General features: G+C 43.9%; 1 protein-coding gene across 3 annotated transcripts in view; it reads right to left on the bottom strand.

The window, feature by feature from the left end:
* Nucleotides 1–16851, bottom strand: part of lamb2l (laminin, beta 2-like) — a 171607-nt gene that overhangs the window by 59531 nt on the left and 95225 nt on the right. For all 3 annotated transcript variants that reach the window (XM_060835294.1, XM_060835295.1, XM_060835296.1), the window contains 3 exons: nt 13171–13332; nt 11919–12040; nt 1862–1982 (listed from right to left, as the gene is read on the bottom strand). In XM_060835294.1, coding sequence (XP_060691277.1) covers nt 1862–1982; nt 11919–12040; nt 13171–13332 — 405 coding nt within the window. The remainder of the gene's footprint in view (nt 1–1861; nt 1983–11918; nt 12041–13170; nt 13333–16851) is intronic.

The raw sequence follows: 16851 nt of genomic DNA on the forward strand, positions 1-16851 counted from the left end.
CTAGGGAGTACTGAGGAACAAGGGGAGCTTGGTGTATAAGTCCATAGATCCCTGAAGGTGACAGCACAGGGAGATGGGGTGGGGAAGGAGGCATACGGGATAATTGTCTTCAGTATCCAGGGCAGGGAATATAGGAACGAGAAAGTTTTGTTACAGCTTTATAAAACATTAGTGAGGATACAGATGGAATACTGTGTGCAGTTCTGGTCCCCACACTATCAGAAAGACACAATTACACTGGGGATTCACCAGGACGTTGCCTGGGATGGAAGGTCTCAGTTATGAGGAGAGACAGGGTGGGCTGGGATTGTTTTCCCTGGAGCAGAGGAGGCTGAGGGGGATCTGACTGGGGTTTACACAATTATGAGAGGCACAGACAGAGTAGATTATGAGAATCTTTTCCCCATGGCAGACTTATCTAAGACCTGAGGGGATAAGTTAAAGGTAAGGGTTTAGAGGAAACCTGAGGAAAAGATTTTTTATCCAGAGGTTGGTAGAAATATGGACCTTGCTGCCTGAGAGGGTGGTGGGGGCAGGTACTCCCACAGCATTTAAGCAGCATCTGGATGAGCATTTACAGTGGCAGGGCACAGTAGGTTATGGAGCAAGTGCTGGCTAATGGGAGTAGTGTGGTTTGGTGTTTGTTGGTCAGCATAGACTTAATGGGCTGAAGGGCCTGGTTCTATGCTGAATGAGTCTGACTTCTCTCCGACTCTAATGATAATTAATTTTCAGTTACTTTCTCTGGTTAGACATTTAAAGAAAGCTTGTTGATGACCAATAGGACAGCATTTGTAAAGATATCACAGCATACTTGTAGCAAAATGAACATTTAAAACAAGTTGGTACTTTGACTGCAGCACACAATCTGATCTTTACAGCCAACGACCTGCAGTCCTTTCTGAAGTATACCTGCTGTTATAATGCGGGATGCATGGTAACTAATGTATGCACAGCAAGGCCCTGTACATAGCAAATAGTTACCAAGTAATCTGTTACAGTGATGTTGGTGGAAGGATAAATATTGGCCCCAGGAAACTAGGGAGAATTCATCTGTCTCTTCTTCAAAGATTGAAGTTTTTTTAAAACCACCTGACAATGCTGTCACAGTTCACCCAAAATGCAGCTCCTAAAGTGCAGCACTCTTTCAGATCTGTGCTGTGAGTGATTATTCTGATTGTGTCTCCCAGTGTCTGGAATGTAGTCAAAACCAATACCTTCCCAATTCCAAAGTGAGTGTGTTATGCCATTGAGCTAATGTCACCAACTTCCAGGCAGTCACTCTTCTGAGGTACAGTAATAGTTCCTATGTTAAAGGGTCATGGAGTGTGTTGGAGAGTGGGATTAGACTCAGTGGGACTTTGTTGGGAAAGCAGGGGAAGCAGTGCAGACACTGAATCTATTCAAGGCTGGGTTAGATCGATGTTTGACAGAAGAGCTAGTCAAGGGTTATGGGGAATAGACAGGAAACTGGAGCTGAGACCAAACCTAGAGCTGCCAGAATGTTATTGACTTTAGGAACAGGCTGAAAGGGCTGAGTGGCCTGTGTTGCTATGAGTGGATTAGACAGAGTGAGATACTAAAGGATACTGATGAGTGAGCAAAATGACAGGACAGGTTCTACATGAAGGTAAGGACCTAAGGGAACAATTGATGGTAAATCATTATCCGAATTCAGTTTCTGATTGCTTTGCAGGATAATCTCAACATTTGTAAAATTGCTTTCTGGTTTCTTGCATTGATGACTGGTTTTTGCATTTTGCGCCCTTACTATGTAAAGAAGTCAATGCCCAGAATGATCTAAGGGATGATGGCATCATATTCAGCAGAGGAGAAGGACTCATGCTCTTTAAACACTTACAGAATCCACCAAGAGGTAACTGTTTGTGTTCCACTGGGGAGCTCGGAGCCGCTGGTACCTGATGCTGATCTCATAATGGATGTTAGGCTCAAAGCAAAAGGCAGTTGAAACCATAACATACCTGGAGGAAAGAAGAGAATGTTCATGGAAAGGGATAGTCATGTGTAATAGAGCAAACATACACATGTAGGAAGTTACTGAATACCAATGAGAGACAGAAATAAAACACTTGGACCATAAAACCATTAAACATAGAAGAAGTAGGCCATTCAGCCCATCTGATAATCTTCAACTTATCTTTCCTGCCTTTTGCTTTATACCTTTGATTCCCTTACAGATTAAAAAGCCGTCTATCCCAGCCCCAACAGCCCTCTGTGCTAAAGACCTCCACAGATTCACTCCCCTCTGAGGGAAGGGATTCCTCTCCATCTCTGTCTTCAATGGGTCATACCTTACCCTGAGATGATTCCCTCTGGCCCTAGACTCTCCCACAAGGGTAAATAAACCTCTCACATCTCCCCTCTCAAGCCCCCTGAGAATCTTCCATATTCTAATTCAGTCAACTCTGAATCTTCCACATTCCAATGAGTACAGGCCTAATCTATTCAACCTCTCCACATTAAACAGCTCCCCCCATAACCAGTAGCAACCTCGTGATCCTTCTCTGCTCTGCCTTACATTTCTGTGATGTCTATCACAATGTGTTTGCACATCTTAGTGAAATGCTTGTGAGTGCAGTCACTGTTGTAATGAAGGAACGGGAGAACCAATTAGCACACAGGAGGGTACCACAAACAGTAAAATGATAATGATGAGATCATGTCTTTAATAATACTGACCAGGGTTAAATACTGGGTTGAGAGTGTGTTGCTGGAAAAGCACAGCAGGTCAGGCAACATCCGAGGAGCAGGAGAATCACCGTCTCGGGCTGGATCCCTTCATCAGGCCCGGAACGTCGATTCTCCTGCTCCTCGGATGCTGTCTGATCTGCTGTGTTTTTCCAGCAACACACTCTCAACTCTGATCTTCTGCATCTGCAGACCTCACTGTCTCCTGGGGGTTAAATACTGGCCAAGCAACAGGAGAGTTTCCAACTCTTCTCCAAAATACACCCATAGGATGTCTCTGTCTGAAGGTAGATCGCCCAGACACAGCAGCAAACTGCCAACACTGCATTGGGGGCAGCTTAGATTTTTGTGCACGGGGCTTCGATACATATTCAATTCCTCGTCAAAAATATTTCAGGAAAACGCATCCAGTGTCATTGTACGCAGGGTTCATTACACAGAGGCTGCAATTCTGAACCATTACAGCTTCATCAATCTCTTTCTTATTGCAACAAGAGATGGAGCAGACAAAACAAACACTTCCTTCTGTTCTACAGCAAGCTTCATCTTCAACAGGTCACCAGACTGTTGCCAAGGATAACACCCTGAGGGTCACTGTATTAATCTAACTGCCAGCACCTAGTATTGGAAAGATTTTCAGGTAGACAATCATCCCGCTTTTATTAGGAACATGTCTTCAGTGACATTAGTTACTGGATGGAACCAAATAAGAAGCAAAATGTACACTCCCAGTCTGCTATTCTCCATAATATACACAAAGACTGCTGTTCTCCATAAAATACACAGAGACGGCTATTCTCTATAATATACACAGGAACTATTATTCTCTATAATATACACAGGGACTGCTGTTCTCAATAATATACACAGGGACTGCTGTTCTCTGCAATCTAAACAGTGACGGCTATTCTCTATAACATACGTAGGAACTGCTGTTCATTACAATATACACAGGGACGGCCGTTCTCTATAGTATACACAGGGACGGCCGTTCTCTATAGTATACACTGGGACTGCAGTTCTCTGTAATATACACAGGGACTGCTGTTCTTTGTAATGTACATAGGGACTGCTGTTCTCTGTAATGTACACAGGGACTGCTGTTCTCTGTAATGTACACAGGGACTGCTGTTCTCTGTAATGTACACAGGGACTGCTGTTCATTACAATATGCATAGGGACTACTATTCACAATAACATACACTGGGACGGCCGTTCTCTATAATACACAGGGACTGCTATTCTCTATAATACACACAGGGACGGCTATTCTCTATAATACACACAGGAGCTGCTGTTCTCTATAATATACCAAGGGACTGCTATTCACTATAATATACACAGGGACTGCTATTCACTATAATATACACAGGGACTGCTGTCCTCTATAATACACACAGGGACTGCTGTTCTCTATAATACACACAGGGACTGCTGTTCTCTATAATACACACAGGGACTGCTGTTCTCTATAATACACACAGGGACTGCTGTTCTCTATAATATACACAGGGACTGCTGTTCTCTATAATACACACAGGGACTGCTGTTCTCTATAATATACACAGGGACTGCTGTTCTCTATAATACACACAGGGACGGCTATTCTCTATAATACACACAGGAGCTGCTGTTCTCTATAATACACACAGGAGCTGCTGTTCTCTATAATATACCAAGGGACTGCTATTCACTATAATATACACAGGGACTGCTGTCCTCTATAATACACACAGGGACTGCTGTTCTCTATAATACACACAGGGACTGCTGTTCTCTATAATATACACAGGGACTGCTGTTCTCTATAATACACACAGGGACGGCTATTCTCTATAATACACACAGGGACGGCTATTCTCTATAATACACACAGGAGCTGCTGTTCTCTATAATATACCAAGGGACTGCTATTCACTATAATATACACAGGGACTGCTATTCACTATAATATACACAGGGACTGCTGTCCTCTATAATACACACAGGGACTGCTGTCCTCTATAATACACACAGGGACTGCTGTTCTCTATAATACACACAGGGACTGCTGTTCTCTATAATACACACAGGGACTGCTGTTCTCTATAATACACACAGGGACTGCTGTTCTCTATAATATACACAGGGACTGCTGTTCTCTATAATACACACAGGGACTGCTGTTCTCTATAATATACACAGGGACTGCTGTTCTCTATAATACACACAGGGACGGCTATTCTCTATAATACACACAGGAGCTGCTGTTCTCTATAATATACCAAGGGACTGCTATTCACTATAATATACACAGGGACTGCTGTCCTCTATAATACACACAGGGACTGCTGTTCTCTATAATACACACAGGGACTGCTGTTCTCTATAATACACACAGGGACTGCTGTTCTCTATAATATACACAGGGACTGCTGTTCTCTATAATACACACAGGGACGGCTATTCTCTATAATACACATAGGGACGGCTATTCTCTATAATACACATAGGGACTGCTATTCACTATAATATACACAGGGACTATTATTCTCTATAATACACACAGGGACTGCTGTCCTCTATAATATACACAGGGACTGCTGTCCTCTGTAATACACACAGGGACTCACACAGATTTCTCTGTAATATACACTGGGTCTGCCATTCTCTGTAATATACACAGGTACTGCCGTTTTCTATAATATACACTGGGACTGCTGTTCTCTATAACATACACTGGTAATGCTATTCTCTATAATCTACACAGGGACTGCTATTCTCTATCATACACACAGGTGGTGCTGTTCTCCATAATATACAAAGGGACAGCTATTCCTTATAATATACATAGGGACTGCTGTTCTCTATAATATGCTCAGGGGCTTCTGATCTCTATAATATACACTGGGACTGCCATTCTATAATATACACACGGACTGCTGTTCTCTGTAATATACACAGGGACTCCTGTCCTCTATAATACACACAGGGACTCTCACACAGAATTCTCTGTAATATACACTGGGTCTGCCATTCTCTGTAATATACATAGGGACTGCTGTTCTCCGTAATATACACAGGGGCTTCTGATCTCTATAATATACACTGGGACTGCCATTCTCTACAATATACCCTGGTAATGCTATTGTCTGTAATATAAACAGGGACTGCTATTCTCTATCATACACACAGGTTCTCCGCAATATACAAAGGGACAGCTATTCCCTATAATATACATAGGGACTGCAATTCTCTATAATATGCTCAGGGGCTTCTGATCTCCATAAAATACATTGGAACTGCTATTCTCTGTAATAAACACAGGGACTGCTGTTCTCTATAATACACACAGGGACTGCTATTCTCTATAATAAACACAGGGACTGCTGTTGTCTATCATATCCTCTGGATGTCTATTCTCTATAATACACACAGGGACTGCTGTGCTCTATAATATAAACAGGGATGGCTATTCTCTGTCATGTACATGGGGCTGCTGTTCTCTGTAATATACACAGGATGGCGGTCTCTATAATATACATAGGGGCTGCTGTTTTCTAGTATGTATAAAGGGAATGCTATTCTCTGTAACATACACAGGGACTGAAGTTCTCTACAGTGTACACAGGGACTGCTGTTCATTATAATATGCATAGGGACTACTATTCACAATAACATACACAGGGACTGCTGTTCCACCGTAACATACACAGGGACTGCTGTTCTCTATAATATACACTGGGACTGCAGATCTCTATAGTATACACACTGACTTCTGTTCTGCATAATATACACAGGATCTGCTATCCTTTATAGTATACCTGGGCTGCTATTCTCTATAATATATACATGGTCTGCTATTCTTCACAATATACCCAGCGTCTGCTATCCTCTATAATATACCTGGGCTGCTGTTCTCTCCAATATACACAGGGGCTGTCACTCTCTATAATACACCCAAGGTCTGCTAACCTTTATAATATACCAGAGGCTGCTGTTCTCTGTAATGTACACAGGGACTGCTGTTCGCTGTAATGTACACAGGGACTGCTGTTCTCTGTAATGTACGCAGGGACTGCTGTTCGCTGTATTGTACACAGGGACTGCTGTTCGCTGTAATGTACACAGGGACTGCTGTTCGCTGTATTGTACACAGGGACTGCTGTTCGCTGTATTGTACACAGGGACTGCAGTTCTCTGTAATGTACACAGGGACTGCTGTTCTCTGTAATGTACACAGGGAAAGAGTTGGATAGAGCTCTTAAGGATAGTGGAATCAAGGGTTATGGGGATAAGGCAGGAACAGGATAGTGATTGAGGATGATTAGCCATGATCATAATGAATGGTGGTGCTGATTTGAAGGGCAGAATGGCCTACTCCTGCACCTATTGTCTAATGTCTATTGTCTGCTATTCTATATAATATACACAGGGACTGCCATTCTCTTCAATATACACAGGGACTGCTGTTCTTTGTAATATACACAGGAGCTGCTGTTCTTTGTAATATACACAGGGACTGCTGTTCGTTGTAATATACACAGGAGCTGCTGTTCGTTGTAATATACACAGGGACGTCTGTTCGTTGTAATATACACAGGGACGTCTGTTCGTTGTAATATACACAGGGACGTCTGTTCTCTACAATATACACAGGGACTGCTGTTCTCTTTAATATACTCAGGAACTGCTATTCTCTGTAATACACACAGGGACTGCTGTTCTCTATAATGTATACAGAGACTGCTATCCCTTATAATATACCTAGGCGTTATTCTCTGTAATATTCACAGGGAAAGCTATTCTCTATAATATACACAGGGACTGCTGTTCTCTTTAACATACTTAAGGACTGATATTCTCTATAATACACACAGGGACTGCTATTTTCTTTAGCATACTCAGGGACTGACGTTCTCTATAATGTATACAGGGACTGATATTCCTTATAGTATACCCGGGCTGCTAGTCTCTATCATATACACAGGGACTGCTGTTCTCTATTATATACACAGGGACTGTTAACCTTTATAATATACACAGGGTCTGCTCTCCTCTATTATATACCCTGTCTGCTATTCTCTATAATACACACAGGGACTGCTATTTTCTTTAGCATACTCAGGGACTGACGTTCTCTATAATGTATACAGGGACTGATATTCCTTATAGAATACCCGGGCTGCTAGTCTCTATCATATACACAGGGACTGCTATTCTCTCCGATATACACCAGCTTTGCTATTCCCTTTTGCATTAGTTTTCAGTTCTGATCTCTATGCTATCAGAAAGACGTTACCAAACTTGAAAGGGTTGGGAAAGGATTTTCAAGGATGTTGCCAGGGCTGGTGGGTTTGCTCTAAAGGTAGAGGCTAAATCGGTTGGGGCTATTTTCCCTGGAGCGTCGGAGGCTGAGGGGTGACCCTATAGAGGTTTATAAGGGGTGAAGGGCATGTATAGGGTGAATAGGCAAAGTCTTTTTCCCAGGGTAGGAGAGTCCAAAACTAGAGAGCATTGGTTTTGGGTCAGAGGGGATAAGGACCTGGAGGGCATCGTTTTCACGTAGAGTGTGCTGCGTGTATGGGACAAGTTCCCAGAGGAGGTGGTGGAGGCTGGTACAATTCCAACATTTAAAAGGCATCTGCATGCATATATGAATAGGAATTACCAGACGCCTGGAGGAAGAACGCTACATTTTCCGCCTCGGAACACTTCAACCCCAGGGCATCAATGTGGACTTCAACAGTTTCCTCATTTCCCCTTCCCCCACCTCATCCTAGTTTCAAACTTCCAGCTCAGCACTGTCCCCATGACTGTTCCGGACTTGTCCTACCTGCCTATCTCCTTTTCCACCTATCCACTCCACCCTCTCCTCCCTGACCTATCACCTTCATCCCCCCCTCCACTCACCTATTGTACTCTATGCTACTTTCTCCTCACCCCCACCCTCCCCAAGCCTCTCTCTCCACAGTTCAGGCTCTCTGCCTTTATTCCTGATGAAGGGCTTTTGCCCGAAACGTCGATTTCGCTGCACTTTGGATGCTGCCTGAACCGCTGTGCTCTTCCAGCACCACTAATCCAGTATCTGGTTTCCAGCATCTGCAGTCTTTGTTGTTACCTTATACACTTAATGGTAAGGTCCTGGGGAGTGTTGCTGACTAAAAATATCTTTTGTGCAGGTTCATAGCTCCTTGAAAGTGGACTCGCAGGTAGATAGGATAGTGAAGAAGGCGTTTGGCATGCTTCCTTTATTGGTCATGTTACGGCTGTACAGGACAGTGGTTAGGCCACTTTTGGAATATTGCGTGCAATTCTGGTCTCCTTCCTATCGGAAAGATGTTGTAAAACTTGAAAGGGTTCAGAAAAGATTCACAAGGATATTGCCAGGGTTGGAGGGTTTGAGCTACAGGGAGAGGTTGAACAGGCTGGGACTGTTTTCCCTGAGTGTTGGAGGCTGAGGGGTGACCTTATAGAGATTTATAAAATCATGAGGGGCATGGATAGGGTAAATAGGCAAAGTTTTTTCCCTGGGGTCAGGGAGTCCAGAACTAGAGGGTATTGGTTTAGGGTGAGGGGAAAGATATAGAAGAGACCTAAGGGACAACTTTTGTACGCAGAAGGTGGTACGTGTATCAAATGAGTTGCCAGAGGAAGTGTACGCTGTTGCAATTACAACATTTAAAAGGCATCTGGAAGGGTACGGAGGGTTTGGAGGGATATGGGCCGGATGCTGGCAAGTGCACGAGATTAGGTTAGGATATTTGGTTGCATGGACGAGTTGGACTGAAGGGTCTGTATCTGTTTAAATGAATTTTAGGCCCACAATATAATTGTCGCTGAAATAACTCCACAGAAGCTGGTACCCCTGTCATTTATTCACACATGGAGAGTCCCTGACACTGATCCAGCTCTCTCAGAGCCAGCTCTCAGATAGAACAGAACCTCGGACACTCCTGTTTATACTTTCCCCTTGTAACCCCCGCACCATCACCTAACAGTGGTTGTGCTAATACTATGTCTTTGGAGATTCTAGACCTCCTGGGTTTTTAAAATTTTTTTTCCCCACACTACCGCTGTTTAAATGTAAAGTATTTAAATGAACATTTCCATCACTGCATGATCTACCTGCAATGTTTCTGGCTCTGATAATTATTTTACAAGATAATGAAGTAATGTTGAAACTGAATTAAGTTCTGCCCAATCTGTTGATTCCACAGAGGGGAACGAGTCCAGCCCAAGATCCCAGAGAGCATAGAAACAGGAGGAGGCTATTCAGCCCCTCAAGCTTGTTTCACCATTCAATGTGATCATTGCTGATCGATGGCCTCACTCCATATATCTGCCTTTGGCCTATATCCTTAATACTTTTGCTGAACAAAAATGGATCCATTGCAGATTTAAAATTAACAACTGATCCAGCATTCAATACCAGCTATGGATGAGAGTTCCAAACCTCTCCACCTTTTGTGTGTGGAAATGCTTCCTAAAATTCTCTCCTGAATGGTCTGGCCCTAATTCTGAGACTATGACGAAATAAGCACGACCTAACAGTGGTAGTGTTTATTTTCACTCCTATTTATATCTGTCAGCCAGGGCTCCCTGATTGGCCCAGATTAACAGCCCCAATCAGGGAACTCAGATTCCTATGAGGTCCACCTGCCTGACCTTGTTACCGTCATTCCAGTTGTGTCTTCTGCTTCCTGTAACTGAGAAACCTTCCGACTTTTGTTTTAAAATACTGGGCTTCATTGAGTGTTTCTACAAAAAGTTGTGTGCACAGCCCAGACCATCACACAAGCCAACCTTCCATCCATGGACTCAATCTACACTTCTCGTTGCCATGGGAATGCAGCCAACATCATCAAAGGCCCCTCCCACCCCGGTTGTAATCTATTCCAATCTCTTCTATAAGAAGTTTAAACATACACACCAACAGGTTCAAGAACAGCTTCTTCCTCGCTGTTATTAGACTGATAATGGTCCTCTCTAACTTCAAATAATCTTGATCTTACTTTGTGCACCTCCTTTGCAGCCCTGAACCTTGTATACCAAGTTCTTTCTAAACACCCTGCGATCTAGATGTCCTTGTACATTACGATCTACCTGTAAACCAAAACTTAGGTACATGTGAAATAATAAATCAAATCAAATCTCTCACTCTCCATGAGGCAGGCGGACTGACAGGATGAGACATTCCCAGTCAACACAGTACATGTGTTACTCTGAGTTGGATATTCACAAAATAATCAATTCCTAGAACATTCCAAATAATCTAACAAATCCGAAGTTCCCTATTATCAGGGCCCTGTTAGTCTCCCCTTGTGCAAGTTTACAGATTTTTGCTGAAGATTTATACATTTTTCATTCTCTGAACCCATGTCTGTTTAAACCTCTAATAGCTTAAGGTCCGTTAATTGTGCCTTGAACAATGTTGTGATGTGACGCGATATGACAGGTCCCAGTAAGAGACTCTGCTTTATAGACAATGGAATACTCTGTTGAGCTTCTGGGAGTGGGTCAGACACGGCCCTCGGGAATCTAAGGAAAATTCCATCCTTTTGTTGCCTGATAAAAGGATTTTATGAAATTTCCTTTCAATTATTAACTAGCAGCTGGTTATCAATAAACAATCATGAACTTGAGTAAAATTGGTGTGGATTAAACAGAGCGATGAACAATCAAGTCTATGGCAGGCAGCTCATGATGATAACATTAACCCATCTGCTGATCCTGTTCCCGAACAGGGGCAGATAGACATGACCTTATCTGATGCAAAGTTTATTTTCAATATTAACTGAAATGAATGGAACCAAGGGATAAATGTCTCAAATTTCCTGATAATCACACTGCTGAAAAGGAGTCCATTTTGTTGCCAAGCCCCTCCATTTCCTCACACCCTGCACATTTTTCTTGTCAAGTGTTTGCAAGTTAATAATCAATTTGCTCTCACTTCCAGTACTGTGTAGTTCTGTGGATGAACTATCTCCTTTCCCTTCCTATGGTGGCTAAAGCTTCAGTAAGCACACTCCTAACTCCCCCACCCACCCAACAACTCTCACTGTCGTTCCACCTTTTAAAACACCCTGTGTTTTATATATATTCCCTACTCCTTGGCAAAGGCACATCCTTCCTGTCTAAGGACTGACAGACCTCCCTCTGTAAATAACAGTTGCTATAACACTCTCGCCCCACGCTGCCCTAATAGTTGAGTTTACCAGGGCACCAACCTTTCTGTATGACGTAATGCCACTCTGTAAGGCTGGCCATGAGGTAGGAGATTGCCACAGCGATGACTGATGGGTAAACCCACGGTGTGAATACTGATTATTGCCTCCCAATCTTCTGCTGACTGAGGAGAAGGGAAACAAGAGGGAACTGTTAGCACCAAACAATTAACCAGCAGCTGCCTGTCACAGCACCCAAAATACACCAGCTGGATCATCATCTTTCACTCTGTCATCGTGGTTTGGGAACTTTGGAAATGTGTCGAGTGGGAAAGCTTTCCCTAGAATCTCAGCTGCACCACTCCTACTGTGACAGTTAAAACAGAGAGAATGAGAGAGAGAAAAAGACAGAGAGGAATAGAGTTAGAGCGAGGAGTGGGGGCGATGTGACTCTGGGTGGATGGAGGGTGGAAGGGAACAGTAGGGAGACAGACGCAGAGAGGAGAGGAAGACAGCAAGAAGAGAAACAGTGGAGAGATGGAAAGGGAGGCTGACAAAGGGCTATAGAGAGTTAGAGGGAGACTAAGGAAAGCAGAGAATTAGAGACTGATGGAGAGAAAGTCAAAGACAGAGACAGGGGAGATAGAGAGAGAGAAAAAAAACAAGTGAGTTCCGGGTATTCTGTCTGGAGCAGCTTTCCTGTGTTAGAGAAGATCATTACCCAGTGATGCAAGGGACACCAACCCTGGAACACCAGCAATTTACAAGGTGGCAAGGTTCGTACAGAGGTCATTCCTGTGCTGTGTGAGAACAAGAGAATTAACACACGGTAGTGCTCGGGAAATAGCTATATGTGCAAAAGCATGCAGTTGTGGGGTCTGTAGGGCACAGGAAGATGGTTACAGCAGTGTGCGTCTGAATAACCCATCTGGGTCACCAATGTCCTTCAGGGAAAACTGCCATCTTTGTGTGGTCTGGCCTACATGTGACTCCAGACCCACAGCAATGTGGGTGATTCTTAACTGCCCTCTGGGCAATTAGGGATGGGCAATAAATGCTGCCCTAGCCAGGGATGCCCTCATTGTGTGAACGAATAAACAAAAATTAGCATCGACAGCTCTCACTCTGGCTGCTGTTACTGAATGGGACGTTTGTCCCAGCTCACAGCAGCCATGCATGGGTTTTCGGGAAGGTGGAATTTTATTTCCTGTTTGTACAATTTGAGAATTAAACAGATTCTCAGCTTCACACCCAGCCACCAAAACAGGCTCCTCGCCATCGACGTGAAGCCTCACAGTTGCTGTCAGGCTCATACCTCAGGCTCATAGCGCACCATCACATTGTAATCCATGGCGTACGGGATGTTACTGACATGAAACAGCAACCCTGCTCCATCCTGGACTCGTGCAAAACCTGGACCACTCCAGGTGATCATCTGGTCACGTGGCCGTTTCCGGTTAACAATTTCCACATACACCTGCAATCGACAAGAAACCAAAATTACTCAGCAAACTCTGCGGGGATAGGCTAGAGGGCATCGAAAGGACTTATTTCCCTGGGCAAAGAGGTCAGCAGAGATGAGAAGTCATTTGTAGACAGAATAGAGAAGAGTTGGGGAGAAATTGTTTCACTTGGAGATTGGTGGATAGGAGATGGCAAAGGCAGAAATACTCATTACACTGAAAGACACTTGGAAGCACAAAGGAACTGGGTTGTCCACGTTCACAATTCTCTTAAGGTTAACGTGGAGGTTCAGCTGGCAGTTAGGAAGGTAAATGCAATGCTAGCATTCATTTCAAGATGGCTACATTAGAAAAGTGGGGATATACTGCTGAGGCGGTATAAGGTTCTGGTCAGACTGCATTTGGAACAGAGGCGGAAGTGGGTACTGCAGATACTGGGGATTAGAGTCAAGATGGGAGTGATGTTGGAAAAGCACAGCAGGTCAGGCAGCATCCGAGCAGGAAAATCGACGTTTCGGGCAAAAGCTCATCAATTTTCCTACTCCTCGGATGCTGCCTGACCTGCTGTACTTGTTCAGCACCTCTCCAATCTTGACTGCATTTAGAACATTGGGAGCAGTTTTGGGTTCTGTACCTAAGGAAGGACGTGCTGGCTTTGGCGGGGGGGGGGGTGCAGAGGAAGTTTTCAAGAATGATCCAGGGGATGAAGGGCTTGTCATATGAGGAACAGTTAAGACTCAGGGTCTGTACTTGATGGAGTTTAGAAGGATGGGGGAGATGGGTTTGAAATTTACAAAATCCTGAGAGGCCTGGGTACAGTGGGCATGGAGAAACTGTTACCACGAGGAGGAGAGACCAGGGCCTGAGGGCACTGCCTCAGGGTGAAGGGGTGACCCTTTAGAACTGAGATGAGGAGGAGTTTCTTCAGCCAGAGGGTGGGGAATCTGTGGAACTCATTACCGCAGAGGACTGTGTAGAGACAGAGATAGAGACAGAGATAGAGACAGAGATAGAGACAGAGATAGAGACAGAGATAGAGACAGAGATAGACAGGTTCTTAATTAGGAATAGGATCAAGGGTACTAGGGAGAAGGCAGGAGAATGAGGTTGTAAAACCTATCAGCCATGCGTGAATAGTAGAGTAGCCTTGATGGGCTGAATGGCCTAATTCAGCTCTTTATATCTTATAGTCTTATGGATATTTGCTTGGGATGCTGTAGCCCAGAGAGCTATAAACAAGAGCAGAGGCTGGAGTATTGGCTGGAAGAGACACAAAGGGCCAAATACCCTCTTCCATTTTCCATCTTCCATTTTCCCAGCCTGGTAACACCGGAGGGAATGGTCCCTTGTCCAGCTATATGCTTTTCCCTGATCAGAATACAGCCTGGAATCACTTCCAGCTCTCACCCCACTGTCTCACTTCAAGACAACACCAAAGGCAGGCAAATTACAGTTACTCCAAACTCAAGGTCAAAAATAAAATTCAAGGGAGCTCTGACCTTGTTTTCAGTTGTGTTATACAATTCTTTCATGTCCTTGCTTAAAACAGACAGCATCCCTGAAATGCAGGAGCTTCCAATTCACTCAATGCCTCCAACTTTTACGAAGTGATGTGTGAAATAAATTCAGAACACACATATACTCATGGACTATGAGAAACTGGAACATGGAACTGTTTCAACATTTCTGGGTTGAAAAGGCTTTATCTTTCTTGGGCACAAAAAAGTCAAGAGATGAAAGAGTGAGTGTGATCTGCTGTCTACTGCAAAAGCAAGGGATTTTGGGAAATGAATCCAATGGAGCTTTTGAGAGAGATTGGAGTAAACTTTCATAGAACATAGAACAGTACAGCACAGAACAGGCCCTTCGGCCCTCAATGTTGCACCGACTTGTGAACTATTCTCAGCTCGTCCCCCTGTACTATCCCATCATCATCCATGTGCTTATCCAAGGATTGTTTAAATCTCCCTAATGTGTCTGAGTTAACTACATTGGCAGGTAGGGCATTCCACACCCTTACCACTCTCTGAGTAAAGAACCTGCCTCTGACATCTGTCTTAAATCTATCACCTCTCAATTTGTAGCTGTGCCCCCTCGTACAAGCTGATGTCATCATCCTAGGAAAAAGACTCTCACTGTCTACCCTATCTAATCCTCTGATCATCTTGTATGTCTCTATCAAATCCCCCCTTAGCCTTCTTCTTTCCAATGAAATCAGACTCAAGTCTTTAAGCCTTTCCTCATAAGACCTTCCCTCCAGACCAGGCAGCATCCTGGTAAATCTCCTCTGCACCTTTTCCAATGCTTCCACATCCTTCCTGTAATGGGGCGACCAGAACTGTACACAATATTCCAAATCGGCAGCAGTAGCGTTTTGCAGCATGACATTACAGCTCCGGAACTCAATCCCTCTACCAATGAAACATAACACACCGTATACCTTCTTAACAGCACTATCCACCTGGGTGGCAAGTTTCAGGGATCTATGTACATGGACTCCAAGATCCCACTTCACATACACACCACCCAGAATCTTTCCATTGACCCAGTACTCTACCTTCCTGTTATTCTTCCCAAAGTGAATCACCTCACATTTAGCTGCATTGAACTCCATTTGCCACCTCTCAGCCCAATTCTGCAGTTTATCCAAGTCCCCCTGCAACCTGTAACATTCTTCCAAACTGTCCACTACACCACCGACTTTAGTGTCATCTGCAAACTTACTAACCCATCCACCTATTCCTGCGTCTAAGTCATGAGGGGCATTGATAGGGTGAATAGACAAGGTCTTTCCCCCAGTGTGGGAGAGTCCAGAACTAGAGGGCATAGGTTTAGGGGAAAGATATAAAAGGGACTTAAGGGGCAACTTTTTCACGTAGAGGATGGTATGTGTATGGAATGAGCTGCCAGAGGAAGTGGTGGAGGCTGGTACAATTACAGCATTTAAAAGGCATCTGGATGGGTATATGAATAGAAAGGGTTTGGAGGGATATGGGCCAAGTGTTGGCAAATGGGACTAGATTAATGAAGGATATCTGGCCGGCATGGATGAGTTAGACCCAAGGGTCTGTTGCCATGCTGTACATCTCTATGACTCTGTGGGTCTAAGTCAACTCCTTCCACCTTCTGAATTTGTACTCTTGTTCCTTTTTTAGCCTAATTCTTCAAACACAATGTTTTTGCAGAGCTTCTTGTGTTGTCTGTATGAATGTGTGTGTTTGGGATTAACGGGCTATAGTTTAATTCTGAGAAGTAGCTTAGCTGTTATTCATGTCCCAACTACAAAGGAACAGAACCAGCAACACAACCCGAAATGTCACCACCATCCCAGCAGATCCAGAGACATAAACAGCAAGTGGGACAGAACACCAGCGCCTCACCAGAGGAGCACTGACAGTGTTACCTGGAATGGTGGCAACGTACCAGCTCAGTGAGCAAGTCAGCAACCTCATTCACAACCTGAGTTACAAACCCTCCCAAATACTCCATTATTCATCTTTCCCATTTGTTGAAAGAATAAGTCTAGCTTATAA

This window comes from Hemiscyllium ocellatum, chromosome 14 (assembly GCF_020745735.1).
Source record: "Hemiscyllium ocellatum isolate sHemOce1 chromosome 14, sHemOce1.pat.X.cur, whole genome shotgun sequence".
Lineage (NCBI taxonomy): Eukaryota > Metazoa > Chordata > Chondrichthyes > Orectolobiformes > Hemiscylliidae > Hemiscyllium > Hemiscyllium ocellatum.